The sequence below is a fragment of the Vulpes lagopus genome, chromosome 1, assembly GCF_018345385.1.
Source record: "Vulpes lagopus strain Blue_001 chromosome 1, ASM1834538v1, whole genome shotgun sequence".
In the NCBI taxonomy this organism is placed as follows: Eukaryota; Metazoa; Chordata; class Mammalia; order Carnivora; family Canidae; genus Vulpes; species Vulpes lagopus.
Genome location: NC_054824.1, coordinates 143,988,745 through 144,005,159, shown reverse-complemented (window position 1 = coordinate 144,005,159; position 16,415 = coordinate 143,988,745). Strand labels below are relative to the sequence as shown.

Genomic DNA, 16,415 nt, shown 5'->3' with positions numbered 1-16,415 from the left:
TGCCAGCAGGCCAGCTCAGGTCCCCTGATGACCCCCTGCACCCCACCTAGGAAACATGGTGGCCCCTTAAAGAAGAGAATGTTTGATTCCAGTCAGCGTGGACAGGTTTATTATGGGAGCAGCAGCCCACTTCCAGCCGTACCAACAACAGGGAAACACAGGGGCCTCTGGAATGTACGAGAGTAGAAAACTCAGTCCTGAGAGCATGAGGACAAGTCATTCATCTTCATCCTCCTCAGCTATGCTCAAGGACTGTGTGCTAGGGGCCCGAGCAGGCGTGGCCCGCTGGATGGAGACAATGCCACTGAGCAAGGCGTAGCCCACCATGGCTGCCAGTCCTGCCAGCACAGACAGGATCTGGTTCCGGCGCCGGTATGGTTCCTCCTCCGTCTCTGGGCCCACTGGTGTCTGGCGTGGGAGTGGCACGTCAGCTGAGGAACAAGGAAGGAAGGTGGGCAGGAGGGCTACGTCCTAGACCCCTGTGTACCCTCCCCAGGGCTCGTGCCTACCCTTTCACCTGTCTGCCCCTTACCTCCATCCCAGGGGAAGTAGAGGCTGAGGATGTGTGTGCAGTAGGCACAGAGGTTCTGCAGCCCCCGCAGGTGGGCCTGCAGCTTTCCACTGGGCAGCTTGGCCTGCAGCAGCAGGGCTAGATAGCCAAAAACAAAGGCATCCAGGGAGGCAGGGCTGGAGCACAGAGAGAAGGGGCGAGGAGAGCATTAGAGGAAAAGCAAGCCCAGGAGGTGAGCTCTGACAGCAGAGGGCCCCCGGGGGAGGAGAAGACACCCAGTTCTGGGCCTGGTATGGCGAGAGCTCCCCAGGTGGCGCCAGCTTGGCCCTGAATGGGACTCTATCCTGAGGCTGCATAAAGGGCCCATTGAGTGCCCCACCGCCCTGCAAGCCCCTCCTGTGCCTGGCAGCCCTCCCACCCCACACACACACAGCCCCACTGTCATCAGGCCCAGGGTCTGTACCGAGGACCTCTCGTCCAGCGCCTGAGCCACCCCAGTCCCTGTGGCAACATATGAACCCGTATCTTTTCCCAAACCACGTATATTTGCCCTGAAGACAGACTCACGCATCTCCAAAGAAGAACTTCTGAGAGCCCAGGCGCTGAGAGAGCAGGGTCAGGCATTCCCGGGCCTCTTGGTATAGCTGTAGGGAGGACATGAGGCAGGCTTGTGGCTGTGGGAACAGAGCTACCTCCCATCCCAGGCACCCCCACTCTTGACCATCGTCTTTGGGGCTCCTCTCCTACGGAGCCCCCTGCCCCAGAGGTACCTCCTTCTCCAGCTCTTCCTCATTCTCTGGGCTGTGCTCCCCGCACAGCAGCTGCAGCCGCTCCATGAACTGCCGCTGCATGCGGCCGGGAAGGAAGAAGTTCAGGGGAAAGGGTATAGCCTCTGCGTACCACTTCCGGGTCACTTCCACATAGTTCTTGGTGTCTACCCAAAAAGTATGTATCTGGATCGGGCAGTAGGAAGGATGAGGCAGGTCTGAGCCAGTGCACCTGCCTGACTTAGGGAGGCCTTCGTGGGTGTCGCTGACTCCCCCACCGCCCCCCACCAGCCACAGCCACTGGAGGTCCAGGCGCACTCACCAGCACCGGGAGCAGCTTCTCCTCCAGCAGAGACATGAAGGCCAATGTGTCTGCCCCTTGCCGGGCCGAGAGATCATAATCTGCATTGTACTTCTGTGGAGGAGACGTCTATGAGGTGGACACGAGGAGGCTCCAGGGGGCACTTCCCCAAGGAGAGAGGCATCCTGTCCAGCACCACCCTCTTGGCCTCTGAGTATAGCAGAGGCAGAACAAGCACTTCTCCCACTGAGGCCCCCTGCCTGGGCCCATACTGCAGCCTGTTGCTGTTGGCGGAAAGCCTGGGCCTTGGAGCCTGCTGGCCATCAAGGTCGGGTGCCCACTGCCGGGAGGGAGGAAGGCCCAGCCACAAACCAGGAGCAGCTCCCGGAGCCTCCACGGAAAGCTGGCAGCATGCCTGCTGACAGCCACTTTCTAACAGGGACTTCCCCTGTCTGTATATCACACAGCTGGCAGAGTCGAGCTCAGATGCAGTGTGGCCCTCAGAACTAGGGGACGCCATCCTCATGCCCGGGCCCCCCTGCGGGTTCTCTCAAAGCCCAGGACTTGGCTATTTCTTCTGTGCTGCCACCACACATGGTCTAACCGTACCCCAAGTCTCAGTCTGCCACGCCTTGGTAGGCTCCAGTGTCTGGTCTCCAGCAACCTTCTCCACATCCTGAGGAAGGTCTGTCCCCACATAACCTCTGGAACATGATCCTTAGAAAACCATCTCTCGGGACGCCGGAGTAGCTCAATGGTTGAGCGTCTGCCTCTGGCTCAGGGCGTGATCCCGGGATCTGGGATGGAGTCCCACACTGGGCTCCCTGCATGAAGCCTGCTTCTCCCTCTGCCTATGTCTCTGCCTCTCTCTCTCTCTCTGTGTGTGTGTGTGTCTCTCACAAATAAATAAATATTAAAAAAAAAAAAAAGAGAAAGAGAAAGAAAACCATCTCTCTGAGCCTCAGTTTCTTCCTTGTGGAATCTTCTCTCACTGTGGCTGTGTTAGGAGAAAACTGGAAACCAGAAAGGCTGTGCCCAGACATAAAGAGTCAAGGCAGAGGTCCTGTCCCTGCCAGGAGCTCTGCCTTCTACCTGGGTCCTTTCCCTCCATGCCTCCCAAGCCTATACTGAATCCTCGGGTCCTTCACGTTTGGGAAAGCAGAAATGAAGAAGAGGCCCTATCTGACTAGTATTCTGGTGAAAGAGGAGCCCTGGCTAAGCCCCCTCGCTCTACAAACAAGGAACTTACATCCCTGAGAGGTGAAAGGACTTGCCCAAGATCACATAGTCAAGGTGCCCCTGTTCGTCTTGTAATAACTTTCTCAATGTCCCCATGCTGGCTCTATGCCTTGTCCATCCTGAGCCCCATTACTCAGCCTAACTCGGTCCCTGAGAGGACAGGAGCCACCTCTGGGGGCCTCATTTGAGCTGATGTTGTCCTCTGCCCTCCTTCCCCTTCCCTATGTCATCTGCCCACTCACCCCTCCCTGCCCAGCAGGCAAAAGGCACTGAGCTTCCAGAGGCCTCCCCAGTGCCCCAGCAGAACACCTGGCCAGCAGCACTGTGTGTGCCTCTCCCATCGGACTAGGTGCTCCTTGAAGTTCTGGGTCACCTGCATCCAGCTCAGCTTTATCAATAAACGTGTGTTGTGCTGAAATGACTGAACTCCTCTCACTGGCAGCCCTCCTACCCACTGAGCCACCTACCTCTTTTCGAAGGTGGGTGATGATCTTGTGTGGTACCGAGATGACCTCTCCATGACTGGTCCGAAGGGCGGGCAGAGTTCCTGACATTGAGAAGACAGGAGGCCCACCAGACCCTCAGCTGCCTGTCCATATGAACGTGCAGCATATTCCTGCCCGTCTCCTGCTCGGCTCCCCTCACCCCCCCGGGAGCATAGGGTACCTGAAGGGCTTTGCCAGGGGTTGGTAATCTTGTGCACCTTGAGAGGGGCGCCAGTAAACCTGGCATAGGTCTGCAGGGAAGGAAGCAGAAGGCAGACAGGCCCCCACAGGGGAATCAATAAGAGAAATAACACTCACTGAATTCCTTCTGTGCTACGCTTAGTACTTGCCTCACAAAAGAGGTGGACATCAGCTGTTTCACCATGGGCAACACAGGCTCGGAGAAACCATGGACCTGTCTCTAATGTCAGGTCTGCCAGAAAGAGCCTTCCCCCATCTCCTCTGCTGCCATCTCCCTGATGTACGCAGAGCCTCCCAACTTCTTCCTAACTCTCGTTCATCCCTTTTCTCAGGAACACTGACTGTGTCCTTCTTTGGGAGTCTCTGTGGCCTGTTCCTACTTAAAGCTTAGCACCAGAATACGTTACACAGTAGGCCCGTTTGCTAACGTGTCTGCCTCTCTGCAAATAACTACGGGGTAGGAACTAAGTCTTATTCATCTTTGCGTGCCCAAGTGTGGTATTCAGAAGAGGCCCAACAAGTGCTTATTAAATGAAGGAGTAAACGAATGAAGTGAACTAGTCTGACTCCAAAACTCTTTCCACAGAACGTGCTGGTGAGCTTCTTGGTTCAATAAATCTCAGCAAATGCTGTTTAGTGAGGCGGGGGGAGAAGGAGAAAAGGGAGCCGGAGAAGACAGGAATGCCAAGCCTGAGAACCCTGAGATCGTCTGGACTCAGTAAAGCTCTCGATGAAGAAACAGGGCTCAGAGACCACAAGGGATCGCTCCAAGGTCACACAGCCAGTAAATGAACAATGCACGAGCAAGGACTAAGACCTATTTCCTAAACCCCCGACCAGACCTCTTGCTCGGGCTGCACAAAACCCGGGCTGTTAAGCCATAGAGCGTTGAGCCCCTATCGGCCGGGCACAGCCTTTGATTGCCTCAGTTTCCCCCAGTGCGCCCGTGCTGAGGCGTCCTGGCAAAATTCGGACGACCGGTCAGTTCGAGTCCCTCCCCAGTCCTCCAGGGCGCAGCACAGGACAACGGCGCCACCCCTCACCAGCACGGCCAGGCTGTCCAGGTCCACTGACGGTAGCCCCCAGCCCCCCGACCAGCAGTACAGCTCCATGGGCGCCGCCATCTTGCCCGCCCTCTGGCCCGGAAGCACCTCCCCCCGCGCTTCCGCCCACCCCCGCGCGGCCCCGCCCCCCCGCCGCGCCCAGAGGACCGCCGGGGGCGGGGTCAGGAGGGAGCCCCGAGGCGGGGCGGGGCTGCACGGGGCGGAGCCGAGGGCTTCGGGGGAGGGCGGCCGCCGCCGGCACCAGAGGCGGCTCCCGAAGGGGGGAGGGTTGTCGGCCGGGCCCTCCTCGCGGAGGCTGGGCGCCGTGACTGCGGCGAGGCCGGGAGCCCCGAGGGCGCGGCGGGTCCCGGCGAGGCGAGTCTTGTGTGCCCGGGCCGGCTCTGGGGGCTCTCGGAGATCTGCACGCGGCCTGGGCCGCGCCAAGGCCCCGCGGGGCTAGGCCCGGAGCAGGGGCCGCGGGGGGGTCCCCCGAGCCGCATGTTTTCCACAGCGCGTTATGTTTGGAGCCGGCCCCGCGCCGCCTGTCGCCATGGAAACAAAACAGGGGCGGCGGCGGCCGGAGCCGGGTCGGGCTGGGGCCTGGGTGGGGGAGGGGGTGGGGCTCGCGGCCGTTGCCGTGGTGACGGGAACCGAGGCGCCCCTACGCTTCATCCGGGTCATGGCCTGCCCGCCAGTGCCCCCTGTGTTCCCGGCCCCGGCCCGGGCCCGGGCCCGGCCCCGGCCCCCGGCCTCCCGGCCTGTGCCCTGGTTCCCTCTTGGCCCTGCTGGCCCTTTGCTCGTTCCAGAGGCCTTCCTTCCAACCTCTCCACTGGCCACTGTGTTCAACTGGCCCTGCGGTTCCCAGCGGAGGCCTCCACGTTTCCCTAGGAAAGAGGCACGTGTCGGAGGACCCCCACCTTAATAAAAAGTACTTGCTTCGTCAGAGCAGCAAATTTCAAGCCATGTGGGCATCCCCTGAGCACGATAGCAAGCTGGTTTCCACCACTCCCTTGGCATCCTTTCCTGCCAGCTGTGGAATAAGGCCCACTGTCTGACGCTGCCCCGGCCTGGGGTTCTTGTCTTCCCCAACTGTAATTTACAGAAAACAGTAGCGTTCGGTAGTGGCCCCCAGCAGCGACATGCCGGGAGGGTGAGAGAGAGGTAGGCACCTGGGAGAGAGGACCGTTAGGGAAAGGCAGGAGGCAGGAAGGCCTTCAGACTCTTCCCCAGTGCCCCTGAGTCCCAGAGCTGGGGATGCCTCCAGGCTGATTGGCAGCTCTTTGTTTCGCCCCCACCCCCCCACCGCCTGCTGGCCCCCCCCTTCGGCTCCCCCTTCCAGTCCCTCCGCCCCCCGCTCCTGCTCTCTCCGCCTAGCCTTTTCCCCTCCCAGCCGCCTGCCTGCCAGGGGTAGTGAGCCAGCTGAGCAGCATGGAGACGCAGGAACTTCGGGGGGCCCTGGCTCTTCTCCTCCTCTGCACTTTCGCATCTGCCAGTCAGGACCTACAGGGTAAGCCAGCGTCCATCCTCTTAGACCCCTCTTGGCCTCTGCTCCATTTGCCTCCAGCCTAGGAGCAGGAAACATGTGGGCAAGGAGAGAGTCCTGAAATTGAACAGGGGGAAGTGGTGGTGAAATTTTGGCCATAGGGGGAGGAGTGAACACCAGAGGGTAGTGGGTGATTAGGAGCTGGCCAGGGTCAGCACCAGGCCAGGGCAGAGGACTCAGGAGCTGGGTGCAAGGGCTGCTCTGCCGGGTTGGTGGCTGAGCATCCCCAGGCACCCCAGGGTCTGGGAGGGCAGTGCAAAGGTGGGATTCTTCATCCAGGGGCTCCAGCCAGGGGCTCCTGGCTGCCCTGGGACAAGGTGGGGGTGGGGACGGAGAGGTCTGGGCTCTCCCGGAGGTCTGGCTGTGGGATGGGCCTGTGGGTGTGGGAGAGGTAGCTGAAACAGATGACACAGGCACAGATTCATTACTGGCTGGAAGGGAAACCACAGATTGGCCAGGACACAGGAGGCAGAAGAGCTGGGTCCTCCATTCCCGTGGGACAGAGGCAGACAGGAGGAGAGTTGGAGTCCTCCTTGGGCAGCTCTGCTCATCCAAAGTGGATGTGCTGAGCCCCCAGGATGGGAGGAGGGGCATTTGGGTGTGGAATGAGCCAAACCCAGCAGCCTAGAAAGTGCTTTTCCATTTCTGCCCTGTGGGCACCAGGTGCTACTTCTGCGTGGGATCAGCACAGTAGCTCCCTTGCGCCACCTGCTGGGGGCATCTCCAGTGTGCCGGGCGCTGTTTCTGTATTTCCAAGAGAGCCTCAGGCCTGCGGGTTCCCAGAGGGTGGCAGTAAGCAACCTCCAGGAAGGGAAGGCAGGCTCCTCGAGTTGAGTTAGATGCCAGCAAGGGTTGAATTTCAGGAAGGTGACTAACGCTGCCTAGGGGTGGGGGCGGGGGTAATGATGAAGGATGCTCCACCCCCCAGGGTTCAGGAGAAAGGGCAGGCCTTATTTAGCATTTGACCCCTCTCTCTGACCTGGCTAGTAATTGACCTGCTGACTGTGGGCGAGTCTCGGCAGATGACAGCTGTAGCGGAGAAGATCCGGGCAGCCCTGCTCACTGCTGGGGACATCTACCTCCTGTCCACCTTCCGCCTGCCCCCCAAGCAGGGTGGTGTCCTCTTTGGCCTCTACTCTCGCCAAGACAACACACGATGGCTGGAGGCCTCTGTTGTGGGCAAAATTAACAAAGGTGACTAGTGCGCATCTCCTTTCCTGCCACAGTGATCCCCTCAAGCACTTTCCCTCATCCTCCATTCCCATATTCCTCTTAATTCTCCTTGGGCTCTTGAGGGGTGGGGCATGGATCCATCTGGCTGTGCTTGGGCACCATGGGGCACTTGGAACGGAGTGCCTAGGAGGTGCCTCAGAAGGCCAGGTACACAGCAATAAAGCAAGGCCTGATACTCGTAGGGAGGGCATGTTGTACTTGGGGCTGCCTTGGGGAGGGAGAGGAGCATTGCTGTGTCCCAATAATCTCTCAAATCCCTGGCACAGTCCAGTGGGTACAGAACTAGCTGCCACTCTAGCAAGGGACAGAGTGATCTGATGTCACTGAAGACTAAGGAAGTTCTAGTCTTCGAACCAGTTTGAGGAACATTTATTGTTCCTCACCTATCACATACAAGGTGATGAGAGATACCTAGCTGACTAGGGGATAATGGGTGTGCTATCCGGAAGAGGTTATCCAAGGCTTAGCTGGGAGACAGTATCCGTACTAACCTCCCCTTCTGGGCAGTGCTGGTACGGTACCAGCGGGAGGATGGCAAAGTCCACGCAGTGAACCTGCAGCAAGCAGGCCTGGCTGACGGGCGGACACACACAGCTCTCCTGCGTCTCCGAGGCCCAGCCCAACCCAGCCCTGCCCTGCAGCTCTATGTGGACTGCAAGCTGGGAGACCAGCATGCTGGCCTCCCTGGAATGGCCCCCATTCCCCCAGCAGAGGTGGACGGGCTGGAGATTCGGACTGGGCAGAAGGCTTATCTGAGGATGCAGGTGAGCGGGGAGGGGGCCCCAAGCTTCAATGGAAACATTTTGCAACAGTGGGAAGGAGGTGTTGGCGGGTCTACCACCCTACCCTGCTGCTGTCCTCTCCCCAGGGCTTCGTGGAATCTATGAAAATGATTCTGGGCGGGTCCATGGCCCGGGTGGGAGCCCTGAGTGAGTGTCCCTTCCAGGGGGACGAGTCCATCCACAGTGCAGGTAACATGGAGACTTCTGTTAGCTAACCTTCTGGACCCCAGATCACATCCTCTGACCTTTGTCAATTCTCATCTCCCTGACATCCCCCTTAACACATTCCTTTGGCTCACTGGTTCCTGGGGCTTCTGACCCTGTGGCCCCCAATCTCCTTCACCTCTGGCTCTATGATCTCCAAGTGACACAGCCATCCAGGGAGGTGTGGGTCAGAACAGGCACCTGTTCAGGTCAGCACACCTACTGGGGTGGCTCGGAAAACAGGTCCATCTGAGAAGAATGGACCCCGAAGCAACCTGTGTGGGGGTGAGGGAATTAGCTTGGTTGTGGTGACCCAGAGGGCAACTTGGGTCGGCCTTTGCCGGTGGCTGTCACCTACCAGCAGTTCCTCTGAGCATTGTCCATCCACCTAGTCTCTCTGATAAGGATGATCAGAGGTTCTTAGTTAAATAAAACGCCGACTTCTCCCAGAAGCTTGGTGCAGGGGAGGGGCTTGAAAATGGAGTGGACTGGGGCCCTGGCCCTGCCCTGGGTCACCTCTCCCTGGGATCCCTTCTGCCACTCCCAGGCCTGGGAGCCAGGAGGACCTGGGTTGTGACCCAGGCAACCCCTTGGAGGGTCTGTACCCTTGGGGGAGAGCTGGTGCTGCCTTGTTCCAAGACACCTCTCAGCCTCTGTTCCCTCCCCCCCTTCCCATGTCTGCCTTCTGATGCTCTTTTCTCCTCTACAGTGACCAATGCGCTCCAGTCCATCCTAGGTGAGCAGGTCGAGGAGGTGGGAGGGAGGAAAGGCTGCCTGAAGCAAAATCCTTAGCCCAAGAGCTGGGTGGATTTAAAGGTGGGGTGGGCAGCAGGGGCAGGAATTGATTTCTTGCCCCAGAGGGGGTCCAGGGCTGTCGCCCAGGTCTGAGCTTCTCTGCTCCTGGGGCTCTGACAGGAGAGCAGACCAAGGCGCTGGTCACCCAGCTCACCCTCTTCAACCAGATCCTGGTGGAGCTGCGGGACGATATCCGAGACCAGGTTTGAGTGCATCAGTGGAGGGTGGCCCTGATCCTGGGGAGCTGGTGGAGGCAAAGAGCCTACAGCCCCCACCCTTCTATCTACCAGGTGAAGGAAATGTCTCTGATCCGAAACACCATCATGGAGTGTCAGGTGTGCGGTGAGTGGGAGTGGGGCAGGCTCTGGATGGTGTCCCTATGCTCCCCACCGCAAGGCTTCAGCCTCCACTTCTGGTGATGTGAACGGCCACCTTGAGGTGGCTCTGATGGTGCCCCCCACCCCTCTGTCAGGCTTCCATGAGCAGCGTTCCCACTGCAGCCCCAACCCCTGCTTCCGAGGCGTGGACTGCATGGAAGTGTATGAGTACCCCGGCTACCGCTGCGGGCCCTGCCCCCCTGGCCTGCAGGGCAATGGCACCCACTGCACTGACATCAATGAGGTGGGGGATGGTGGCCCGGGAGGGCAGAGAGATCTGGCCCAAGGAGGGAGGGGTGGATGTCCATCCCGCAGAAGCAGAAGAGCCTGGGCTTTAGGACATTGGGGTGCTGGAAAAGGAGTGAGGAGGGGGGACACAAAGCCCATGGGGAAGACCAGAGGACCACATGGGGAGCACAGGGCCAGCTAAACCTTGCTGGGAGGGAGCTTAGGGGCCCAGGGGCAGGCATCAGAGTGCAGTGAAGCTGGGTGGAGAGAAAAGCACAGGCGGGCCTGACTACTGATTGTTTTGTCCTCTGCCCCCAGTGTGCTCACGCTGACCCTTGCTTCCCTGGGGTCAGCTGCATCAACACCATGCCTGGCTTCCACTGTGAAGCCTGTCCTCGAGGCTACAAAGGCACTCGTGTGTCCGGTGTGGGCATCGACTATGCCCGTGCCAGCAAACAGGTTAGCTTGGGCAGAGTGTGAAGATGAGGTGTTGATCTCATGGGGACCAAGGGTATCTAGGCTGGATCTGGGGTCCTTGTGATGAGTGGGATTGGATGTGTGCACTGGCTTTGCTGGAGGAGACCCGCCGTCAGTCTGGTTCTACCCAGAGTCTGCCCCTTCAGGTCTGCAACGATGTGGACGAGTGCAACGATGGGAACAATGGTGGCTGTGACCCAAATTCCATCTGTACCAACACTGTGGTGAGCCAAGTGCCCTGAGTATGTGTCTGTGGTGGTGGGGTGTGCGGCCACTTCAAACCTGTTGCGTGGCCACCTCCTCCCTTTGGGCAGTCCACATAGATGTTGCACACACAGGTTGGGAATTCTGGGTCCATTTCCACTGTGACCTTTAGCAGCCTTCCAGAGCCTCAGCATCCTCCCCTGAAAACTGGGGCTGGGATACATATGGACAGGCTGCCAGGAGAGCCCAAAGGTACTGCCAGGTTTAGCTGGCATCAAGCTGGGTGTGCCTGTGGACACCCCTCAAGTGGGACAGTGTTGGTCCAAGGTGCCAGGCAGGATGACCCTCCTTCCTGAGACGTTGCTTCCCTGTCCTTAGGGCTCTTTCAAGTGTGGTCCCTGTCGCCTGGGCTTCCTGGGCAACCAGAGCCAGGGCTGCCTCCCAGCCCGCACCTGCCACAGCCCAGCCCACAGCCCCTGCCATGTCCACGCGCACTGTCTCTTTGAACGCAATGGGGCAGTATCCTGCTCGGTGAGCTAGGCCTGGGGCCTGAGAGGAACAGGAGAATCTGGAGAAAGGGGGAGGGTCATGAACCTACTTAGGGCCTGGGATGGGGCCCCACATGGGAAAGGGCCCTGGGAACTGGCTGAGAAGAATGGGACTGGGGTGTGAAGAGCCCTACTGGCCCTCACTGCTCCCCTTTTTTTACTCAGTGTAATGTGGGCTGGGCCGGGAATGGGAACGTGTGTGGGACCGACACGGACATCGATGGCTACCCGGACCAGGCCCTGCCATGCATGGACAACAATAAGCACTGCAAGCAGGTGGGGGGGGGGGGCAGGCGGGTGGGCTGTGGTGGGCATCCAGGCTGGGGCAGGCCACAACTCATCTGACCTCCTCCCCTGACATTTAGGACAATTGCCTTTTGACACCCAACTCTGGGCAGGAAGATGCTGATAATGATGGCGTGGGGGACCAGTGTGACGATGATGCTGACGGGGATGGGATCAAGAATGTCGAGGTGGCTCCTCTGCTCCCCTCCACACCTTGTCCCATAACCCTGCCACAACCCCCTCAGTCCCTGGCAGCTCTGCAGGATGGGCCCCAGTACTCAGTTTGGGAGGACAAGATGGATCACATGGAGGGTGGGCAGGAAGGCCATCCTGAGAAGTGATGGCAGACAAGGGCTCAGGGATAAGGTGAGGGCTGGGTGGCCAGTGGGGCAAGGGAAGCCTGACTCTTTGTCCCGCCCCAGGACAACTGCCGGCTGTTCCCCAACAAGGACCAACAAAACTCTGATACAGATTCATTCGGGGATGCCTGTGACAACTGCCCCAACGTTCCCAACAATGACCAGAAGGACACAGACGGCAACGGGGAAGGGGACGCATGTGACAACGATGTGGATGGGGACGGTGCAGCTGGGGCCGGGGGGACTGGGAGGCCTGTGAGGATTCGGATGCTGGTGGGAATGAAGGGCAGTTGGGCAGTGTGAGACCTGTGGTGGGGGTAGGCAGGCTGGGCAGAAGTCCCTGGAAACGTGAAGGAGGCAGGGGGAGGCAGGAGTGGGCAAGGGGGTCCTGGTGGATTCTCTAACCTGCTGTCCTCTGAGTGGGAGACAAGCTCTGGGCTTTCGCTGACCCCAAAAGAGTGTGACATGTTGTAGTGACAACCTTGTGCAACCTGCCTGTCTCGTAGGCATCCCCAATGGATTAGACAATTGTCCTAAAGTCCCCAACCCCCTGCAGACAGACAGGGACGAGGATGGGGTAGGAGACGCCTGTGACAGCTGCCCTGAAATGAGCAATCCTACCCAGGTACAGGGGATGGGGAGGACAGGAGGTAAAGCCCCAGCCCTTCACATGGGAAGCAGTGTGGCCATTGTCTCCAGAGTTATCAAGAGATGGTGAGAACAGGCCCCTCTCTCTCAGACAGATGCAGACAGTGACCTGGTGGGGGATGTCTGTGACACCAATGAGGACAGGTAGGGGGCGCCAGGAAATAGCTGGTCTCATCAGGGCTCCTTTACTTTCCTCCAGTCTGTTTTCTACTTCCTATACAGCTTGATTCTCCACTACTATTGGGTGGGAAGTCACTCCTAGGCTACCCCCCACTTTTGCTGTTGGAGCTTCGCCTCACCTGGCTGACTGTAGGGGATGTGGCTGAATGGAGGGCACACCCCAGACTCCTGAGCAGAAGAGAGGGGATGGACGTGGTACTTTTAGAGCTTTTACTCGATGCCTCTTCTGGGCAGTGATGGGGATGGACATCAGGACACCAAAGACAACTGCCCACAGCTGCCAAACAGCTCCCAGCTGGACTCAGACAATGATGGACTTGGAGATGAGTGTGATGGGGATGATGACAATGATGGGGTCCCAGACTATGTGCCTCCTGGTCCTGATAACTGTCGCCTGGTACCCAATCCCAATCAGAAGGACTCAGATGGTAAGGCTGGGGTCCCACAGAGGATGGCACTGGTGGGAGCCCTAACCAGGGGGAGGTGGTGGGTGCTGCCAGGGGGAAGTCAGGAAGACAAGGCCCAACAGTTGGTAGTGTTGTCTAGAGGCCACGACCAGGCCTTCCTGAATGCCTGGCTTCACTCTCCCCAGGCAATGGCGTTGGTGATGTGTGTGAGGATGATTTTGACAATGATGCGGTGGTAGATCCCCTGGACGTGTGCCCTGAAAGTGCAGAGGTGACCCTCACAGATTTTCGAGCCTATCAGACTGTCGTCCTGGATCCCGAGGGTGATGCTCAGATTGATCCAAACTGGGTCGTGCTCAATCAGGTATGAGGGCAGTGGGCTGGGCAAGTGCTGGACAGAGCAGACTACCAGGTGGGGCCTAGATGAGGTAGCGTACCCGGAACAGGGCTTTCTTCTTTACTACACACCACCAGGGTATGGAAATCGTTCAGACCATGAACAGTGACCCCGGCCTGGCAGTTGGTATGTGCGGGACACCCAGTCAATCGTTTCCAAATGGAGGAATCCTACAGGGGCAGAGGGAGGCGGCCACGCTGGCCACCCATACTGCAAGCATTCCTTCCCACCCCTGGCCCACAGCAGGCCTGTAGTGGCTTTGCTGCCCTTGACCTTGATCCCACCCACCTCCAGGGTATACAGCCTTCAATGGTGTGGACTTTGAAGGCACCTTCCATGTGAACACAGTGACTGATGATGACTACGCAGGCTTTCTCTTCAGCTATCAGGATAGCGGCCGCTTCTATGTGGTCATGTGGAAGCAAACAGAGCAGACCTACTGGCAAGCCACACCCTTCCGGGCTGTCGCTCAGCCCGGGCTGCAGCTCAAGGTCTGAGTCTGCCCACTTCCCCCAGTCCCAAAGCCTCCTTGGGCTGACCCTAGGGCTTCCCCCACTGCCTGAGGGGGAACCCTCTTTCTTAGACATCTGGCCTGGAAGCTAGCTCCCCAGGACTCTAGAGTGTTCTCCGATCTCCTTGACTTCCTTTTCCACCTGCACTTACCAACCCGTTGTCAACCTGTGGCTGAGCTGCTGTCTTTGCCAATACCCTCCAGGCAGTGACATCAGTGTCCGGCCCAGGTGAACACCTCCGGAATGCCCTGTGGCATACTGGCCACACCCCTGATCAGGTCCGACTGCTGTGGACTGACCCACGAAACGTGGGCTGGCGTGACAAGACCTCCTATCGCTGGCAGCTGCTGCACCGGCCCCAAGTTGGCTACATTCGGTGAGGGGAGGGGCTGCACCCTCTTGAGGGACCCCAGCCCACTCTTTCTTCATCTGTAGCTGGGACTCACCAGTGACTGCCCCGCTACTCCATTCCTTGGTGCTATGGGCTGGGACTGAAGCCGCTTCTCTCTCTGCCCTCTCAGCCCCACTCTCCTACCCGTCAGGCAGACTGGGCCTTGGAGCTGGTGCTGCCCAGGACCTATAGGCGATGCTGGGCGAGTCCTTCCTGGTCCATGATCCGATTTCCCCTCTGTAAAATGAGGGCATACCTTGGGAGCCTCTAAAGCGCAGGCCAGTCTGTGGAGAGGCCCGTGACATTTGGCGCCTTCTGTGGCACCTCCCAGAAGCTGATTCTGAAGGGGTCATTTGCAGAAGAGTAAACTGAGGCCCAGACCACATGGTTCTTAGTAGCAGTAGCAGAGCTAAGGCTTCTCAGTTCTGTGCTGTGTGCAGCACTGTGCATTTCCTAGTTGGTGGGGGTGACAGGGAAGGGAGGGGAAAAGCAAGAGCCTAGGGTCCAGGGACTTGGGTTGGTTTCCCTTTAAGGTGCCTGGGGCTGCAGGGTGCCAGGGCAGAGGATGAGGGAGGGTGGACTAGAGCCTGGGAAGCGGGTGACTTCACCCCCCAGCCCATTGTGCTCATTGTCATGGCAACCCAATCCTCGCTTGGAATGCGGCTGGTGCTTTGAGATGCAAAGGGGGTGGACAAAGAGGCAGGGGCCCCAGTCCTGAGAAAAGCACCCCGTCCCTCCCCTTTCCTTCCTCCCACTCCCTCCTTCCGTTCTCTCTCTGGCCTGGTGAGCTCAAGGGGGGTTGGGGATGAGCAGGGCCTGGGTTCGATGGCCCAGTGCCTGCTGGCACCCTAGCACCAATGGACACCCCTATCCTGGACAGGGTGAAACTCTATGAGGGTCCTCAGCTAGTGGCGGATTCTGGGGTGATCATTGACACAGCCATGCGAGGAGGGCGTCTTGGTGTATTCTGCTTCTCCCAAGAAAACATCATTTGGTCCAATCTCCAGTATCGATGCAATGGTGAGGCTCCAGTCTGAGATCACCCTGACCTTCTGTATCCCCTCTTGGAGTGTTCTATCTTCTGACCTTAATCCTTTCTCCTTCATTAGACACAGTGCCTGAGGATTTTGAGCCATTCCGGAGGCAGCTGCTCCAGGAAAGAGTGTGAAGAGGTGCCCACTGGATTCAGAATCCCGATTTTAGATCCTCTGGCCTTGGGGTCCATCCTGGAGCCCCTGGGGTCTAATCTACAACCACCCAGCCAAACAGACTGTCCTGTGGCACCCACAGGTGTTCAGCCCCAGAGGGTTGGTGACCCCCACTGTCCAGGAGATGGAGCTTTTCAAGGGGTATTTTTCTCAGGAGCTAACCCCAGGAAAGATAACCTCCAGTTGCCATAAAGTTACAGTGGTTTTCTAAGGGAGCACGTGTTGCTTATATGAGGGACTTCCCGGGATAGTGCAGGGAGCAGGAAGGAGCCTGAGGGCTGGGAGGTTGGAAGTTCCTCTGAGTGTGGGGCCCCGTGGCGTGCTGGAAGAAGGGCACTGGATTGGGGCAGGTGAAGGATGAGGGGCTGACCAGAAGATGGCTAAAGCCCTCCCGGCCCCCCCTTACTCACGGTGTGGCAGCGGCGACAATCCAGTCTATCAGGTCGTTCGGATCGAGAGCCAGGAGGGCTGGAGCTGGCCCGCTCGGGGCGAGAGGGAGGCCGGGGGGCCGGGGGGGCCGGAGGCCGGGACGAGTGCAATATTGGCGGGGGAGAGAACAACACTGCACCGCGTCCCGTCCCTCCCGCCCACCCGGGGCCCGGGATCCCGCTCCGCACCGCCTGCAGCCGGACCAGCCCCAGAAACGGTGTCGCGCTGGGGAGTCGGGTCCACCCTGGAGGCCAGAGACTTGGCGCCTGAACGAGGGGGAGGGGACGGTCGTGGGGGGACGCGGAGGCCGGAGGGAAGACCGCGGTGGCCCGGAAAACTGCTTTCCGACACGCAGCCGTTGCGCGCGCTTGCTCTTTAAATACTCGGAGCGGGCGGCGCGGAGCTGTCGCCATGGTGACGCGTGTCCCAGCAACCGGACTGAATGGCTGTTGCCAGGAAACGACGGGGCCGAATTTTTGGGACCGCCCACTTAGATGCTAGCGCTTTCTCCCGCGGGCGGGTGGGGGGGCCTCCGCGCCGACCCCCTCCCCCCACCCCCGGGCCGCGCGCCCCGCCTGGCCGCCCGGCTTCTTCCAGCCGCACGGCACCCGAGTGCCCTGAAAGTTCCTTGTCCAATCTGTACTCGCGGCCACCGAGAACT

At 59.2% G+C, this 16,415-nt stretch overlaps 2 protein-coding genes across 4 annotated transcripts; one reads left to right on the top strand and one right to left on the bottom strand.

The window, feature by feature from the left end:
- Positions 1-92: 92 nt before the first annotated feature.
- MTX1 (metaxin 1) lies at positions 93-5,100 on the bottom strand. The gene is given in 9 exon segments (XM_041768150.1): positions 93-431; positions 533-687; positions 1,079-1,155; positions 1,282-1,464; positions 1,601-1,693; positions 3,286-3,365; positions 3,485-3,554; positions 4,548-4,828; positions 4,831-5,100. Coding segments are annotated over 9 exon segments (1,371 nt in total). The 5' UTR covers positions 5,048-5,100; the 3' UTR covers positions 93-216.
- Positions 5,101-5,217: 117 nt separating this feature from the next.
- THBS3 (thrombospondin 3) lies at positions 5,218-15,540 on the top strand. Of its 3 annotated transcripts, none has more exons than XM_041768115.1 (23): positions 5,218-6,054; positions 7,078-7,284; positions 8,035-8,087; positions 8,192-8,294; positions 9,019-9,045; positions 9,225-9,307; positions 9,395-9,446; positions 9,577-9,725; positions 10,028-10,168; positions 10,333-10,410; positions 10,769-10,921; positions 11,104-11,214; positions 11,304-11,411; positions 11,646-11,805; positions 12,089-12,207; positions 12,322-12,374; positions 12,645-12,838; positions 13,003-13,181; positions 13,292-13,340; positions 13,509-13,705; positions 13,930-14,102; positions 14,998-15,137; positions 15,227-15,540. In XM_041768115.1, exons 1-23 carry the CDS (start codon positions 5,976-5,978, stop codon positions 15,283-15,285), a joined length of 2,667 nt encoding a protein of 888 aa, XP_041624049.1. In that variant the 5' UTR covers positions 5,218-5,975; the 3' UTR covers positions 15,286-15,540. The 3 variants fall into 3 exon arrangements, with proteins under 3 accessions (XP_041624049.1, XP_041624041.1, XP_041624058.1); XM_041768107.1 differs by having other exon boundaries at positions 7,831-8,087; XM_041768124.1 differs by lacking the exons at positions 13,930-14,102; positions 14,998-15,137; positions 15,227-15,540 and having other exon boundaries at positions 7,831-8,087; positions 13,264-13,340; positions 13,509-13,652.
- Positions 15,541-16,415: the final 875 nt, after the last annotated feature.

Coding starts and splice junctions, on each gene's coding strand:
- THBS3 (XM_041768107.1), top strand. CDS start 5,976: ATGGAGACGCAGGAACTTCGGGGGGCCCTGGCTCTTCTCCTCCTCTGC. Junction 8,295..9,018: donor CGAGTCCATCCACAGTGCAG/GTAACATGGAGA, acceptor TCTCCTCTACAG/TGACCAATGCGCTCCAGTCC. Junction 9,046..9,224: donor TGCGCTCCAGTCCATCCTAG/GTGAGCAGGTCG, acceptor GGGCTCTGACAG/GAGAGCAGACCAAGGCGCTG.